Source organism: Paralichthys olivaceus, chromosome 7 (genome assembly GCF_024713975.1).
Source record: "Paralichthys olivaceus isolate ysfri-2021 chromosome 7, ASM2471397v2, whole genome shotgun sequence".
NCBI lineage: Eukaryota > Metazoa > Chordata > Actinopteri > Pleuronectiformes > Paralichthyidae > Paralichthys > Paralichthys olivaceus.
Window position 1 is genome coordinate 25,667,113 of NC_091099.1, and position 12,464 is coordinate 25,679,576.

Here is a 12,464-nt window from a genome sequence, read left to right on the forward strand (position 1 = left end):
AAGGGAGGGGAGAAGTAACGGGTTGTTCTTTTATTTCATTGAGATCTTAATTTAACGCACTTTAGAAAGATATTTAACATTTTTCAATTCTCATCTGCTATTTATTATTTTATTTCATATTATTTCATATCCGTCCCGTTTGTTTTTGGAGGAAGTGTTTCCTCCAGGGTTCAGATCACCAGCACTTCTAATAAAAGCTTCTCAGCCTTTAATAGCTAGGCCCCATTTTCTGTCATCAACAACCAGACCTCTTATCTTCATCCAGAGTCAACACTGCTCAAATAAAAACCCAGATCCTTCACGGGAGTAAAAGTGCCAATGCCACAGTTGCAAAATATTCCACTACAACTAAAAGCCCTGGATTAAAAATCCATTATTTAAAACAACCTTATTCTGTAGTAGGATGTCTGACAAATGAGCTTTCCTACATTCAGTCATTGGTGTTTCAGCAGTATTAGTACTGTTGTAGGTACTTTACAGTAGGTAGTTTGGGTTCAGTATTGCCCAAGCTAAATGTACTTTTTAGTATTGAATTTGAAGACATTTCCCTCCTGTACTTCTGTGAAATACTTATCTCTATGTGTGTCAGTAGGACTGGATTTTTTAATCTCTGTGGTAATTGGGCACTCTTGTCGATTAACCCTCTGACATAAAACTTAAATATTTACAATGACTTATTGAATACTCTAAATATGAAAATGTATTCAGTCAGGAGATTATTATTATTATTCTTCCCCCAATAAATCAGCTACTGGCAGGTTTAATCTAGAAATGACTCTTTCCTTCAGTATTGATGTGTGACTTTATATGAATTAATGAACTTTACTGTTAATAATATCAACAGTTTGATGCTATAGGCTACATACCAGTCAGGACACTCTTGATTCAACATCTGCGTTCATAAGATCTCACTCTTTATTTGTACAGCCCTTCACTGTGTCTATTTCCCCAACTTTTTCCAAAGTCGAGACTGAACCAACACAGATGAGAATCAATCTATCAAATTGTATTTGTAAAGCCCATACTCACAGTTTGTCTCATTGGGTTTGACACGGTTCCACATCCTCTGCCCCTAACCCTCAACAAGAGTGAGGCAAAACTACCCCCAAAGAATTTGAATGTTGAAAATCTGTTGAAACTTCAGAAGAAGCCACATGTGGTTTGTAGTTCTTGATGTGCTGAGAAGAAAATGCAGTTCATGTGATCATATGTTCAAAAGCGACCTGAAGGAGAGACGGATTCTCGAATGAAATATAAAAGAAAATCTGCTCAATTTCATATTAAATGAGTAAATTTAGAGAAATGCTGCACCCACACAGCTCAGTGCGAAGTCACAGTGTTTAGTATCACAAGAAAACAAGATGTGACTTGACTTGATGTGAACTTTTGCAAGATATTTAATTATTGATTTGAATGAGTTAAAACTCTCCAAAATACAGAGAAAATGAAAAAGACTTAAATATCAGTGCTCCAGGTATTTAACCATAAAAGATATGGTTCCAAAACAATAATCAAATGTACTTGTAAGTTTCAGTAAAAAATTAAACAGAAAAAACAGAAAACGTCTAAATCATAGTTCAGTCATAGGTTTATTATTGGTTATTTGGGAGTGAATTAAATAAGGCACATTCACATCATCTTTAAACATCCAAACCTAAAAATAAAAACACAAACAAAAATGATTAAGACTCATCGCTTGGTTTGAAATTAGAAAAAAAACCGTTGTGTGTATGTGTGTGACAGGCTAAACACAGACAGAGGGAGAGCACCATGTAAACAGCAGTGAGCATCACCCTCACTCAAACTGTTCGATACGTACAGATAAACGAAGTGTGTGAAGTGGATATCAATGTGACCAGTCACACTGAGGGGGCAGTTATTCACCCTGTGACTTCATTATACTGTAATGCAGTTGTTTTGAAATGGTTATCATATGTATATGTATACTTGTGTTGTCGGACGTTTTATTGGTTCATTAATTCACTTCACCGCTGGTTACTTTTCAATCTCATACCATCTGTTGTTGGTTTCGTCTACTCGAGGGCAGTCATTGGTTTAATGTCATTCCTGTGTATTGTACATTCAAGCTGCAGTGACTTGAAACATGCTTGAGATGTGTGAAAGCATCAATACTGAATAAATACAGAGAAGGGCTTGTTTTTACCAGTATTATATCATGAAATATAAAATGTTACACGAACATACATAGCTGAACAAACAGCAAATGTAAACCTTAACTTTTCTCAGTTATTTACTACAATTTGCCGATTGACAACAGAATTTTGTACATTAACATAACAAATCAGACACTTTATTACTCATCAAATTAAAAGGCATAAAAATTTCAATCAGAACTTTTAAATTACACCCAGTCTTGATGAAGTAGAATGAGCAGTTATTAAGTGGATAAAGCTGCTATATGTACACATCATAGCTGCCAATTTACTGAGGTCTAACAAGTGACGTTTTGTTTTCCCCCAAACACTTGTGTTTTCCCATCGCAAGCTCTGCAGTCTTGTTACTTGTTACACGTCAGATAGGAAAACTTCACAATCGTAGATGAAAATCTTTTTAACATTTTCCTGCACGGACCTGCAATAAAGAGAAGTAGTAGAAGCAAGGGGTTCAGATTCAATTCATCAAGTTGAATGAGGATTATAAAAACACCTTTTTGCTATTTGTAGGTTTTCTCAGCTCTGTTTGTTGTCAGGAGCAGGCAGCGGTGATGGTTACTTGCCATGGTCTGTTTGTTGGTTTGTTTGTTAATCAGCAGTATTACATTCAAACTTCTCTGATTTCCACAGAACTTGGTGGAGGGATGGGACATGGGCTAAGGATCTTTTAGGGTGGATCCAGACAAAGGGATGGATTTTTTTTATCGTTCTTTTTTCAACATTCTCACCAGTTTCTCAGAGAATATGTGAATGTTGATAAAACAGCTAATTTAGAGTGTGTGGTGCAGCTTCACTGAATTTAAATGACTGTTGGGTCGCTAGGTACAGCAACTTAAACATATGTTTTAAAAGTGATATATAACTATAATCTATTATTATTATCATTATTATAATTTTTATATTTTACCTAAACTGTACCACATGTATCTATTGACCTAATCTATAATAGTTTAAATGTGAACAGACATATGCGTATACACATACAGCATACCGAATATACCGTGTATGTAAAATGACTACACACTACAATGCGGTGACAGTTAAAAACAATAAACGTGCGTCTGGCTATTCGCAGCAAGTTTCAAGAATCAAACTCAAGTGGCTTAATGATAATGATAATGAATGGATGAAAAACATGCAGAGCCAGATGTGTGATCCTTCAACTTTATCTATGTCCGGAAGGAAAACACATTCTCACGTTCAGGAGAAGTCGAACCTCTCTGAACACACGACACCCTCCTGACAACACAGGTCATAAATAAAATTTGAAATGTATCCTAGTTATGAAACAGTACATGGAGTAGTATGATGTTAAATGGGAGGAAAAAAGGGAAAAACCACACAAACTGTAAGTCAATTTACAACCCTGTAATCTATCCAATGTCTAACAGTCAAGTAAAACAAAGCTCAGATCAGAGCTTCACTCTAATGGCTTTACATAAAGCTCAAGCAACAACATTCAAACGGTATCAAACTAAAACAACGTCAGTTTGCGTCCCTTTTTCTCTTTGTTTTAGCCTAGAAGTAGAAGAAAGTGCTTCACACTCAGGAGAGGAGGAGATAGAGAGCTGCTTCAGCGTGAACGAGGGAGGGGGAGAGAGAAAGCCTCAGCTCTGTTAATATCTCTGCTCAAGTCACAATCGAATGATACTTTAGCAGAATCTTTTAAATCACACATTAGCGATGGCAAAATAAATGAAGGGAATCGGTGTTCACCCCAGTTCATTTGGAACCGTGTTTGCATTGTTAAAGACAATCAGGACACAACGATGTGAAAAACGTCAGGTCCTTAACGTGTTATATGTGTTGTGTGGTGGATTTCTTCCAATTAAAGAAAAGTAAGTCAACAGGATGTTTGTTAAAAGACAGGGAGGGACTCTGTGGATTTGTGTGTGCTGTCAGAAATGCATAACACACACCTTTTACATTTCATTGGGACTTTAAAGGATCAGTTATCCCAAAGCTTTTTGGTTCATCCACTTTTGAGTCAGCCTCTAGAGATGTCTGCCTCCACCTCTGTATAGTGGAAGTGGATAGAAACAACATCCCTTTCTGCAAACAGTGTTGTGGTTACTTCACTGGAGAAGCCACAGATCTTACTGTGAGGGGTGTTTTTTCTTCATGTTAACGCAACACAATTGAGAATGAGCAAGTGCTTAACCCTGATGTCTGATGTTGTAACCCTGCAGTTGACAGCACTGCAGTGGAGACAGGGTTGAAGTAATTGCTGTTGTGATAACATTTAATAACCTGTCCATAAAGTTCTGAACCTCTGTGCAGTGTTGTGTCTGATTAGCAGGACTTCATGATTCATAGTCTCACGCCCACAACAACACTGTGTTATTTTATCACAGTGCTGTTTTTGGATTGAACAAATGAAAAGAAGAGACAGATTCTAGTCATACAAGTTAACTCCGTTCATCTCTATTGTACTGGAGTGGAGGCAGAAATCTGAACCTGCATCACTAAAGACAACTATAGGTACAGTAAGCGACCACACAGGTTTTTTGTAAAATGAGTGAACTGACTCTTTATCCCTTGTCATCCCTGTGAAGTAAAAACTGTGGAAAGTTTTTAGCTCCAACCAGCTTTCAGTTGAATCCATTTGACTGTTGGATGGGGGGGTGGGGGTCGGCGATGTGGGTGGGATTTGAATTTCCATCTTTGCTTTCTGAATTCGAGGGCTCTGTGTCGAGGCGAGGCAGAGTCTGGTCGTCACATGACTCCACTAATGTTCCATTTATAGGCTGGAGGCTTTGGCTGTTGACGTGAGGCGGCTCCTCCGACTCATGTGAAGCAGAGTGGTTCGCGAGGATGTGTGTGGGAGGGGCTTCAAACAAATAATCTGCATGTGATGATGTGTTGGATGGCGGGGATGGGGAGGTCTCGCTACCGGTGCTACAGCTAGAGACGTCAGTGGAGTGAGTTTCATCTGTGTCTCTAGACGTGTCAACACCTGCTGACAGAGTGTCCTCAGCGGTTCTGGGGACGTGTGTGTCGTCAGTCTGACCGCTCTCTGTCGGAGTGCATTCGGATGCATCGCATTGCAAGGACACCAGCCTCTTTATTGTGGTTTCTCCAGAATCCAGGGTGTGACAGCGTCCCAGGGGCCGCTCTCCCCGCCGGGGCCCGGGGTCGCAGCATCCCGAGGGACTGCTGACCTCCACTGTCTCCCCTCGCTTCAACCTTCTCCTGTCTGGATTCTTCTGGGAAGAAATAAGGTTATTGTAAATAAACTGTTACAGTCATTCATCTTCATACCTGGAAAACAGCTGAACTAAATGTCATTCCTCACTGACCAAAGGGCAAAAAAAAAGAACAGGGTTGTGTGTTGTGTGTTATTTGACTGCAAGTGATGAAAACAAAGCAAATTGTGATTACATACATTGGCAGAATAAATAATAAATACTAAACAGATTCAAAACAGCAGATATAATAAAGCTGTAGTCAGCAATGTAGTTATCTCCGTATGGTTACTGTGAATAAGTATGGAATATAAATCCAAAACATAACATATAGATAGAGTGCATGCTACGAGTACTCTGGCTTCAGCCCACAGTCTAAAGACATGCAGATTGGGGTTGGGGTTAGTTGGACACAGTAAATTGACGTGTGAATGTCAGTGTGAATGGTTGATCGGCCCTGTGATACACTGCGGCTGTATCCCACCTATCGTCCAATATCAGCTGGGATCGGCTCCAGTCCCCCCATGACCCTCAAAAGATTATGCATATAAGCTGTATAGATAATGGATGGACAGTCTCTAACTCTAACACTGTAAGGGCATAAAGTACTGTCTAAGAACATGCTCCACCATGTTTGCTTTTTTGTGAAATAATTGTACACGTCTCACTTCTCTCTTGTTGATAATCATGCATTACATTTTATTCTGAATATACACGCATGTAATTTGACATAAAATCTGTATAGTTTTTCCTGATTTCTGAGATGTATTCAAAATACTATAAATATGACAAATATCTCAGATTGGTGGATCTGATTAATTTATTCAATTAGTTTAAAAGTTAAATTTTATTACACTTTTACTACATCTTCTTTTTGTAAAGACAGAAAGTGAATTAAGAGAAATCTCAACAATCTGAAAGAAAGCTAGTAAAAATAGTTTGGTTAAAAAAAGGCTTGGGTGTTCCCATTGTAAGAATCTATAAGAGCATTCATTACAAGTGTACAGCTGAGGATGACATGTCAGCTTTCCTCTGGAGACCATGAATGTCTGTATAACATTTCATGGAAATCTATCCATTTGTTGTTGAGGTATTTCACTATGGACTTAATAGGTGGACCGATGACTTATCCTTGGCCTCCCTGCTTTTTACTGTGGCTAAAACATCCTCACATAAGGAGTGCAACAGTGAGAACGTGCACAGTATAATACCTGGTTCAGGGTTGGTGAACACCTGGGGGGAGAACCAGAGGAACCTTTCTTCATCTGCTGCATCCTGAGTTAAAGGACATTTAAATACTGTTTAAAAAATGACTTTGAAACAAGCAACCTTAGATAAAGAAGGCAGTCTACCTGCTGATGGACTGAGCCAGTTTCTGTCGCCTGCCATTGGAGTGATCCTGCAGCCTGAGACGCTGCACAAATGAATGAGCTGTAGTGGTGACAACACAGAGAGATCAAATCCTGATTCACGACTGACACAAAAATCCAAAGTCTGAACTGAGAGGTAAAAGTTGTCTTCTCATGAAAGAGGATTCGTGGCAGTTTGGAAAGGATAAAATCCTACAATTACCAAGAGCTCCTTTGGGCACAGAGAGGAGTTTGATGGGTTCATCATCAGGGGAAAGTCCAGACGCCTTCTGCAGAGCTCTCAGGATCTCAGTGTTCTGCGGAGGAGAAGAGGAATCAGGGTTACTGCTGTAAATCATTCTAATCCTGCTTCACTTACTGACACTTTTAATGACATCGCACAGTAAATTACGATCATCACTTCAGGTATTGTGTTTAGTTCTGGTAAGACTTGATTGATTTTAAATGGTTTGGACACTGCTATTACTGACATTTATTTTATTCCACCTTACTGTTGCCAAAGTGATACTTTTCTGTCAGAGCTGTTTGTCAAGCAGGGATACTAGACCTGTCCAACACATACATAAGGATATCGTGTATTTGTCTTCCACCGTCCTCTAATCCCTTCACCATGAATCTAGAAAACAATTTCTCATTTACATGACATTTGAGAAATTGAGGTAACTACAGAAATCTATATATTGTGAGTATATTTGTGTTTAGTATATATGTAAATGGTCTGATTTCACATCCAGATTTTTTTAGAGTTTTTAGACAAAGTAAAGATATAAGATGTCTGCTTGAATCCAAACATACAACCCCAATGTGCCACCCTCTCCTGTCCCTGTAGTGTTCAGTGTTTGCAGGACCACCTTTCCACCCAGTTCGTAGGCGCAGTCGAGTGGCGTCCTCTGCCTCTTGTTTCTGAGGCCGGGTGATGCTCCACTCCTCAGCAGCAGCTCCACCAGCGCCTGGTGTCCGCCCCGCACCGCCTCATGGAGAGGCGTGTTCCCCTGAAGGTTTGCTACGTTCACCAGGGCGTTACTCTGCACAGACAGAAGGAAATCTTTTTTTAAATAAAACACATTTTTACACCTCTAAGAAACGTCCTCTTCTAGTAGTTTCTACGCTGATGTTTGTTTGAGTGCTCATTTTCGGACAAGTTTTGCATGGGTGGGACATTGATACTTAGGCTCCACTCCACGATTACTACATGAAAGACTGGCCCTAAATTATGTCACCAGCATAATGGATTGTCACCTCCATCAGAGACATTTTGATTTTAACTCTGTATAGTGGGAGGAAGAGAAGGTCGCTCATCTTTATTTAAAGTCACTGCTGGGAATATGTTAGATTACTGGTTTCACCCGTTTGTTTGCTGCGTCATTCAGACAGAGGTGATTTAAACATTAATGTTCCTCGTGGTATTATTCATTTAATCATATGAAATAAAAGGAGCCTATTGGTCAGCTCATTCCTGCAGTTGTACACAGAGTCAGGGAACAATCGTTTTTATTGACGGATCTGCTCTAAGAAGATTCTGCTCATCTTAATTGTTTTCCTTGTGCATAGGAGATGAAGAAGCTTTTTGGCATCTTTCTCTTTCTGTCCTCTCTAGAAGCTGTTACATCACTCTCTCTTGTTGAAATTGCTACCACAACATTCATTTAAGTTGCAGCCATGATGAAAGTCAAAGTCAAAGAAATATTTTCTGGAATTCAGATGTGATGAACAGCGTGTTTACCTGTAATAGAGTAGTGACTGTCTCCAGGTTTCCACAGAGACAGGCAAGTATCAGAGGTGTGTTACCATAGTGATCCTTTTTATTCAGTTTGGCATTGCACTCAAGCAGGAACCTCACCACCTACACACATCAAGGACACAAAACAAGCAAATGTGCACACACTCAGTCACTTCATCATGTGAATACAAAATCATTCACAGCAGGGGGAACAGAGACCTGAAGCAGATTTACACTGATACGGCATCAAATGTTGTTCTTAAGATATTAAATAAGAAACTGAGCTCAATTAACTGACGGCTGTGACAGAAAAAGATGATGTGCATAGAAGTGCAGCGGGAATGTGTGAGAATGGGTGAACCCGACTTGTTCTGTAAAGCTCTTTGAGAAAAACAGCTGCATGAATACAGAAGCTGCGTAATCCACATTGGATGATCTAGTGAGTATTCAGGGTGGGCAGAAGGTATGTGTGGTGAATAGACTACTGTGTGTGCATGACCCCATTCAGACCTGCTACATAAAGGTGTGAACTCACTTAACACACATTGAGACACAGCTGTATAGTCGGACTAACTATAAACATCATCATTTGGACATGCCAACTGTTCACCAGACGGTGGTGCCACCGAACAAAAACTTTGAACCGGACTTCCTTATTGCAGAGAAACGATCAGAGTTGGGGCTGACCTACTTCAACATACCAACACTTTTTATCACTAAGGTGACACAATACAGTAACGCGGCACTGTGACCTGCCTCAGGAAACATGCTGCCATAAAAAGCACTGAGGCTGAGCCTGCATCCACATTTCCACAGGTCATTTCTTCAAGATTTCCTAGAATTATAAGAATAGGTTTAAAAACTTAACTTTGTGCTTGTAGGAGGCCACTGTGAGGTGAAATTCTTTATGCAAATAAATTGTATGCTATATACTTTAGAATATACTTTTGTGTCAATGTGATATAATTTGCTGCATGACTTAAACATATATATATTTCCCTGCAGAAAAATCTACTGTATATAAGTAACATATTGTGATATAAGATAGCATTAACATTTCCATACACATCTTCTCTTGCATCCAAATAGTTAGCAATTTTAATGTGGGAGTTTGAATTGTAAGTGTAACAAAAACAAATCTCAGCAGTGCATACACTACTCCAAAAAAAAAAAAAACCTGATGACACAAAACGAACATTAGAAACTTCAGTTGGACACTATGAAACATCGCTCCTTTAGTTAACCACTCCCCACCCCTACCTGGATGTGGCTGTTCTGGGTGGCCAGGTGAAGCGGCGTGGCGTTCTGGTTCGTGCGGGCGTTGACGTTGGCCCCGTGGCGGATCAGCTGGGCAGCCAGCGCTGAATGGCCGTGCAGGGCGGCGACATGGAGCGGCGAGAAGCCTTCAGCGTTACAGCTGTTGACGCCGAGAGCTCCGGCCTGCAGAACAGACAGCTGCAAGACACGAGGAGGACAGTGGGACAGATTTGTTCAGCCGATGCAAAGAAACAAGAGACATCATAAGGACTGGAGGCGTGTTTTGTGTCCAGCTTGTTATTGCTTTACTTTAGGTTTCACATGAAGCATTTATAACTAGTATGTGCAGGTTTAATAGGGGATTATAACAACCTTTACCGTTACAGCAGCCATATACAGAATAAGCACATTACATGTGAAAATAAAATATTAATAGTTCAATATACATGATAGAAAAACAAAGGAATAACAAAATATAATCAATGATTTATCTTACTATATTCATTATATTGTATTATATTTATCTTTACATCTTTGTTGAACTGTAAATGTTATAATTCTTTGCTTTCATGTCAAGCATTTCGTTGTATTTGATGATGAATTGTACTGTTGAAGGAACTGATGGTCGTCCATTACAAATACATGAATTAACAATTCGATCTGCTTACAACTGCATTATGGAGTTTATTAAACCATTGTGCACTGCTTACAACTGTGAGTATACAGGAATTATGTTACTGCCTGTTGAGCTGTCACACCTTCTGAGTGGGGGCACAGTTTGGACACTGACAAAGCGGATGGCAGAGCAGTGCCTCAGGCCGGAGCTCTTCTTCATCCTCCTCTTCCTCATCCATCCACTCCAAAAGGTAACGCACCTGAAACACACACACACACACACACACACACACACACACACACACACACACACACACACACACACACACACACACACACACACACACACACACACACACACCCTCAGATGACATCAACAGAACATGGTGTTCAGGTAGCAAAGGGATGTTGACCCCTGTTGTGTAACTTTGCCCTCACCATTTCCACATCACCATCTGCCACAGCACGCAGCAGCTTCTCCACCTGCCGAAGAGCATGATCAGTATTATTGACCAGTTTCTGAATTGTGTCTCTTCCTAGTTGTTGATTTTCTAGTTTGTGGCGTCTGATGTAGAGGTGAGATGGGTGTGTTAGGAGTGTCTCCTGTACTACCAGCATTTTCCCCTTTTACCTCTCTGTGTCTGACCCGTTCTCCCTCCGGTTTGGCCTCGGACCCCAAAGAGGAGGTGCTGGAGACTGAGGAGCGACGGCTGCTGCAATCTGAGGCCAGAGGGGAGCGACTGGGAGACTGGGATGAAGAGGAGGTAGAGAAGGAGGGACAGAGGGAAAAAATTAAAACTAATCAAGGTAGATGTTCAAAATAAAAACCTTCAGATTCTCTGGAGAAGTGGCTTTTGAATAGTTTTCTTAAATATTGAGTAAAGATCTAAATTAAACTTGTGTTTTGTGTGGAATAATGCTGACTGGCGCATTTTTACATTTTAACCTTTACCATGATCATATAAACACAGTTTCAGATTGTATGTTACCGTGCTGTATCTGATCCTTGCACTTTTCAAGTCATGAATTACAACCAATGACCAGAATTATAATTTACTACTTTGTGTAGAAATTAATATCACAGGTACTAAAGTTTCCTCAGTAAAATGGCCCTGTTCACTGTTGTCATATGGAATTATTACTGATACATTCATGTACAGTATTAGCTGCAGTTTACTAATGTTGGATTTCAGTCCTAAAAAATGTATTTCCTCCAAACAAAAATGTCTTGGTTCTGTAAGAATATTTTTACTTTTTCTAAGTTCAAATCAAGCGAGAGAACATACCCTTGAAGTAGAAGATAAAGTAAACTTCATTACCCAAGGAAGAAAATTTGTTTTGCAGAAAGCAAACAGAGTTAAAAAATGTTTGTAAATGTCTAGTCTCATTCTAGACTGAATCAAAAATGGATTGCAATTTTTTTTTTTCTCTCTCTGGCACTGGTCAAATGATTTTCAGTGTCATTATTTGTTGCTTATCAAGTCCAAACTTGATAAGTCTGTGTGCCCGGACCTCTCAGGTTTACATGTCTCTTGATGAAGACACGTGAGTAGATCACACTCACATCAATTCGGCTGCCTCTGCGCTGACGGCCGTTCTGACTTGACTGCAACAAAGTGAGGATCTACAGGCACACACACACACACCACACACACCACACACACCCACACACACACACGTATTAGTGACAGGAAGGCGTTTAAACAATAATAAGATTAGCTGAGGTCAGATTCCTGTGACACCCTATTTACACCCGCAATAAAATTTGTTAGGGTGATCTGACAGCAATCAGATAGCTTGACCACATTCAGACAGACAGTGATCTATTTGGCTGTGGTCAGGGACACATAATGACCACATTGAATACAAGTGTAGTGCAGTTGTTAATCCTCATATAACAACTACGTGAGCAGAAATATTATTCACATGTGAGGTGGCAGCAGCTGCACAGGCTAACACAGCTCGCAGCCATAAGCCAGTAAGCAGTCTGCATGTAATTCTGTACAAATGTGATTGGAGAGTAGACGAGACCAACTGAAAAGCAGGAAACCCTGATAACACAGCTTTACATAATGAAGCAGGAGGATCGAGTGATCAGATCTCAATCAGATCTCAATGCGGACACTGGAGTCACTGCTTAATA

The 12,464-nt window shown here is 39.9% G+C and overlaps 1 protein-coding gene across 4 annotated transcripts in view; it reads right to left on the bottom strand.

The window, feature by feature from the left end:
- Nucleotides 1-1,570: 1,570 nt before the first annotated feature.
- The window catches only part of ankrd27 (ankyrin repeat domain 27 (VPS9 domain)), a 37,012-nt gene continuing 26,118 nt past the window's right edge, over nt 1,571-12,464 (bottom strand). For 3 of the 4 annotated variants that reach the window (XM_069528306.1, XM_069528307.1, XM_069528308.1), the window contains exons 18-28: nt 11,886-11,945; nt 10,953-11,069; nt 10,760-10,804; nt 10,465-10,581; nt 9,710-9,904; nt 8,453-8,572; nt 7,581-7,754; nt 6,932-7,025; nt 6,712-6,790; nt 6,571-6,634; nt 1,571-5,380 (exon numbers count right to left, since the gene is read on the bottom strand). In XM_069528306.1, the coding sequence (XP_069384407.1) occupies nt 4,766-5,380; nt 6,571-6,634; nt 6,712-6,790; nt 6,932-7,025; nt 7,581-7,754; nt 8,453-8,572; nt 9,710-9,904; nt 10,465-10,581; nt 10,760-10,804; nt 10,953-11,069; nt 11,886-11,945 (1,680 nt within the window). In that variant the 3' untranslated portion in view covers nt 1,571-4,765. The remainder of the gene's footprint in view (nt 5,381-6,570; nt 6,635-6,711; nt 6,791-6,931; nt 7,026-7,580; nt 7,755-8,452; nt 8,573-9,709; nt 9,905-10,464; nt 10,582-10,759; nt 10,805-10,952; nt 11,070-11,885; nt 11,946-12,464) is intronic. The other variant, XM_069528309.1, reaches the window with a different exon arrangement.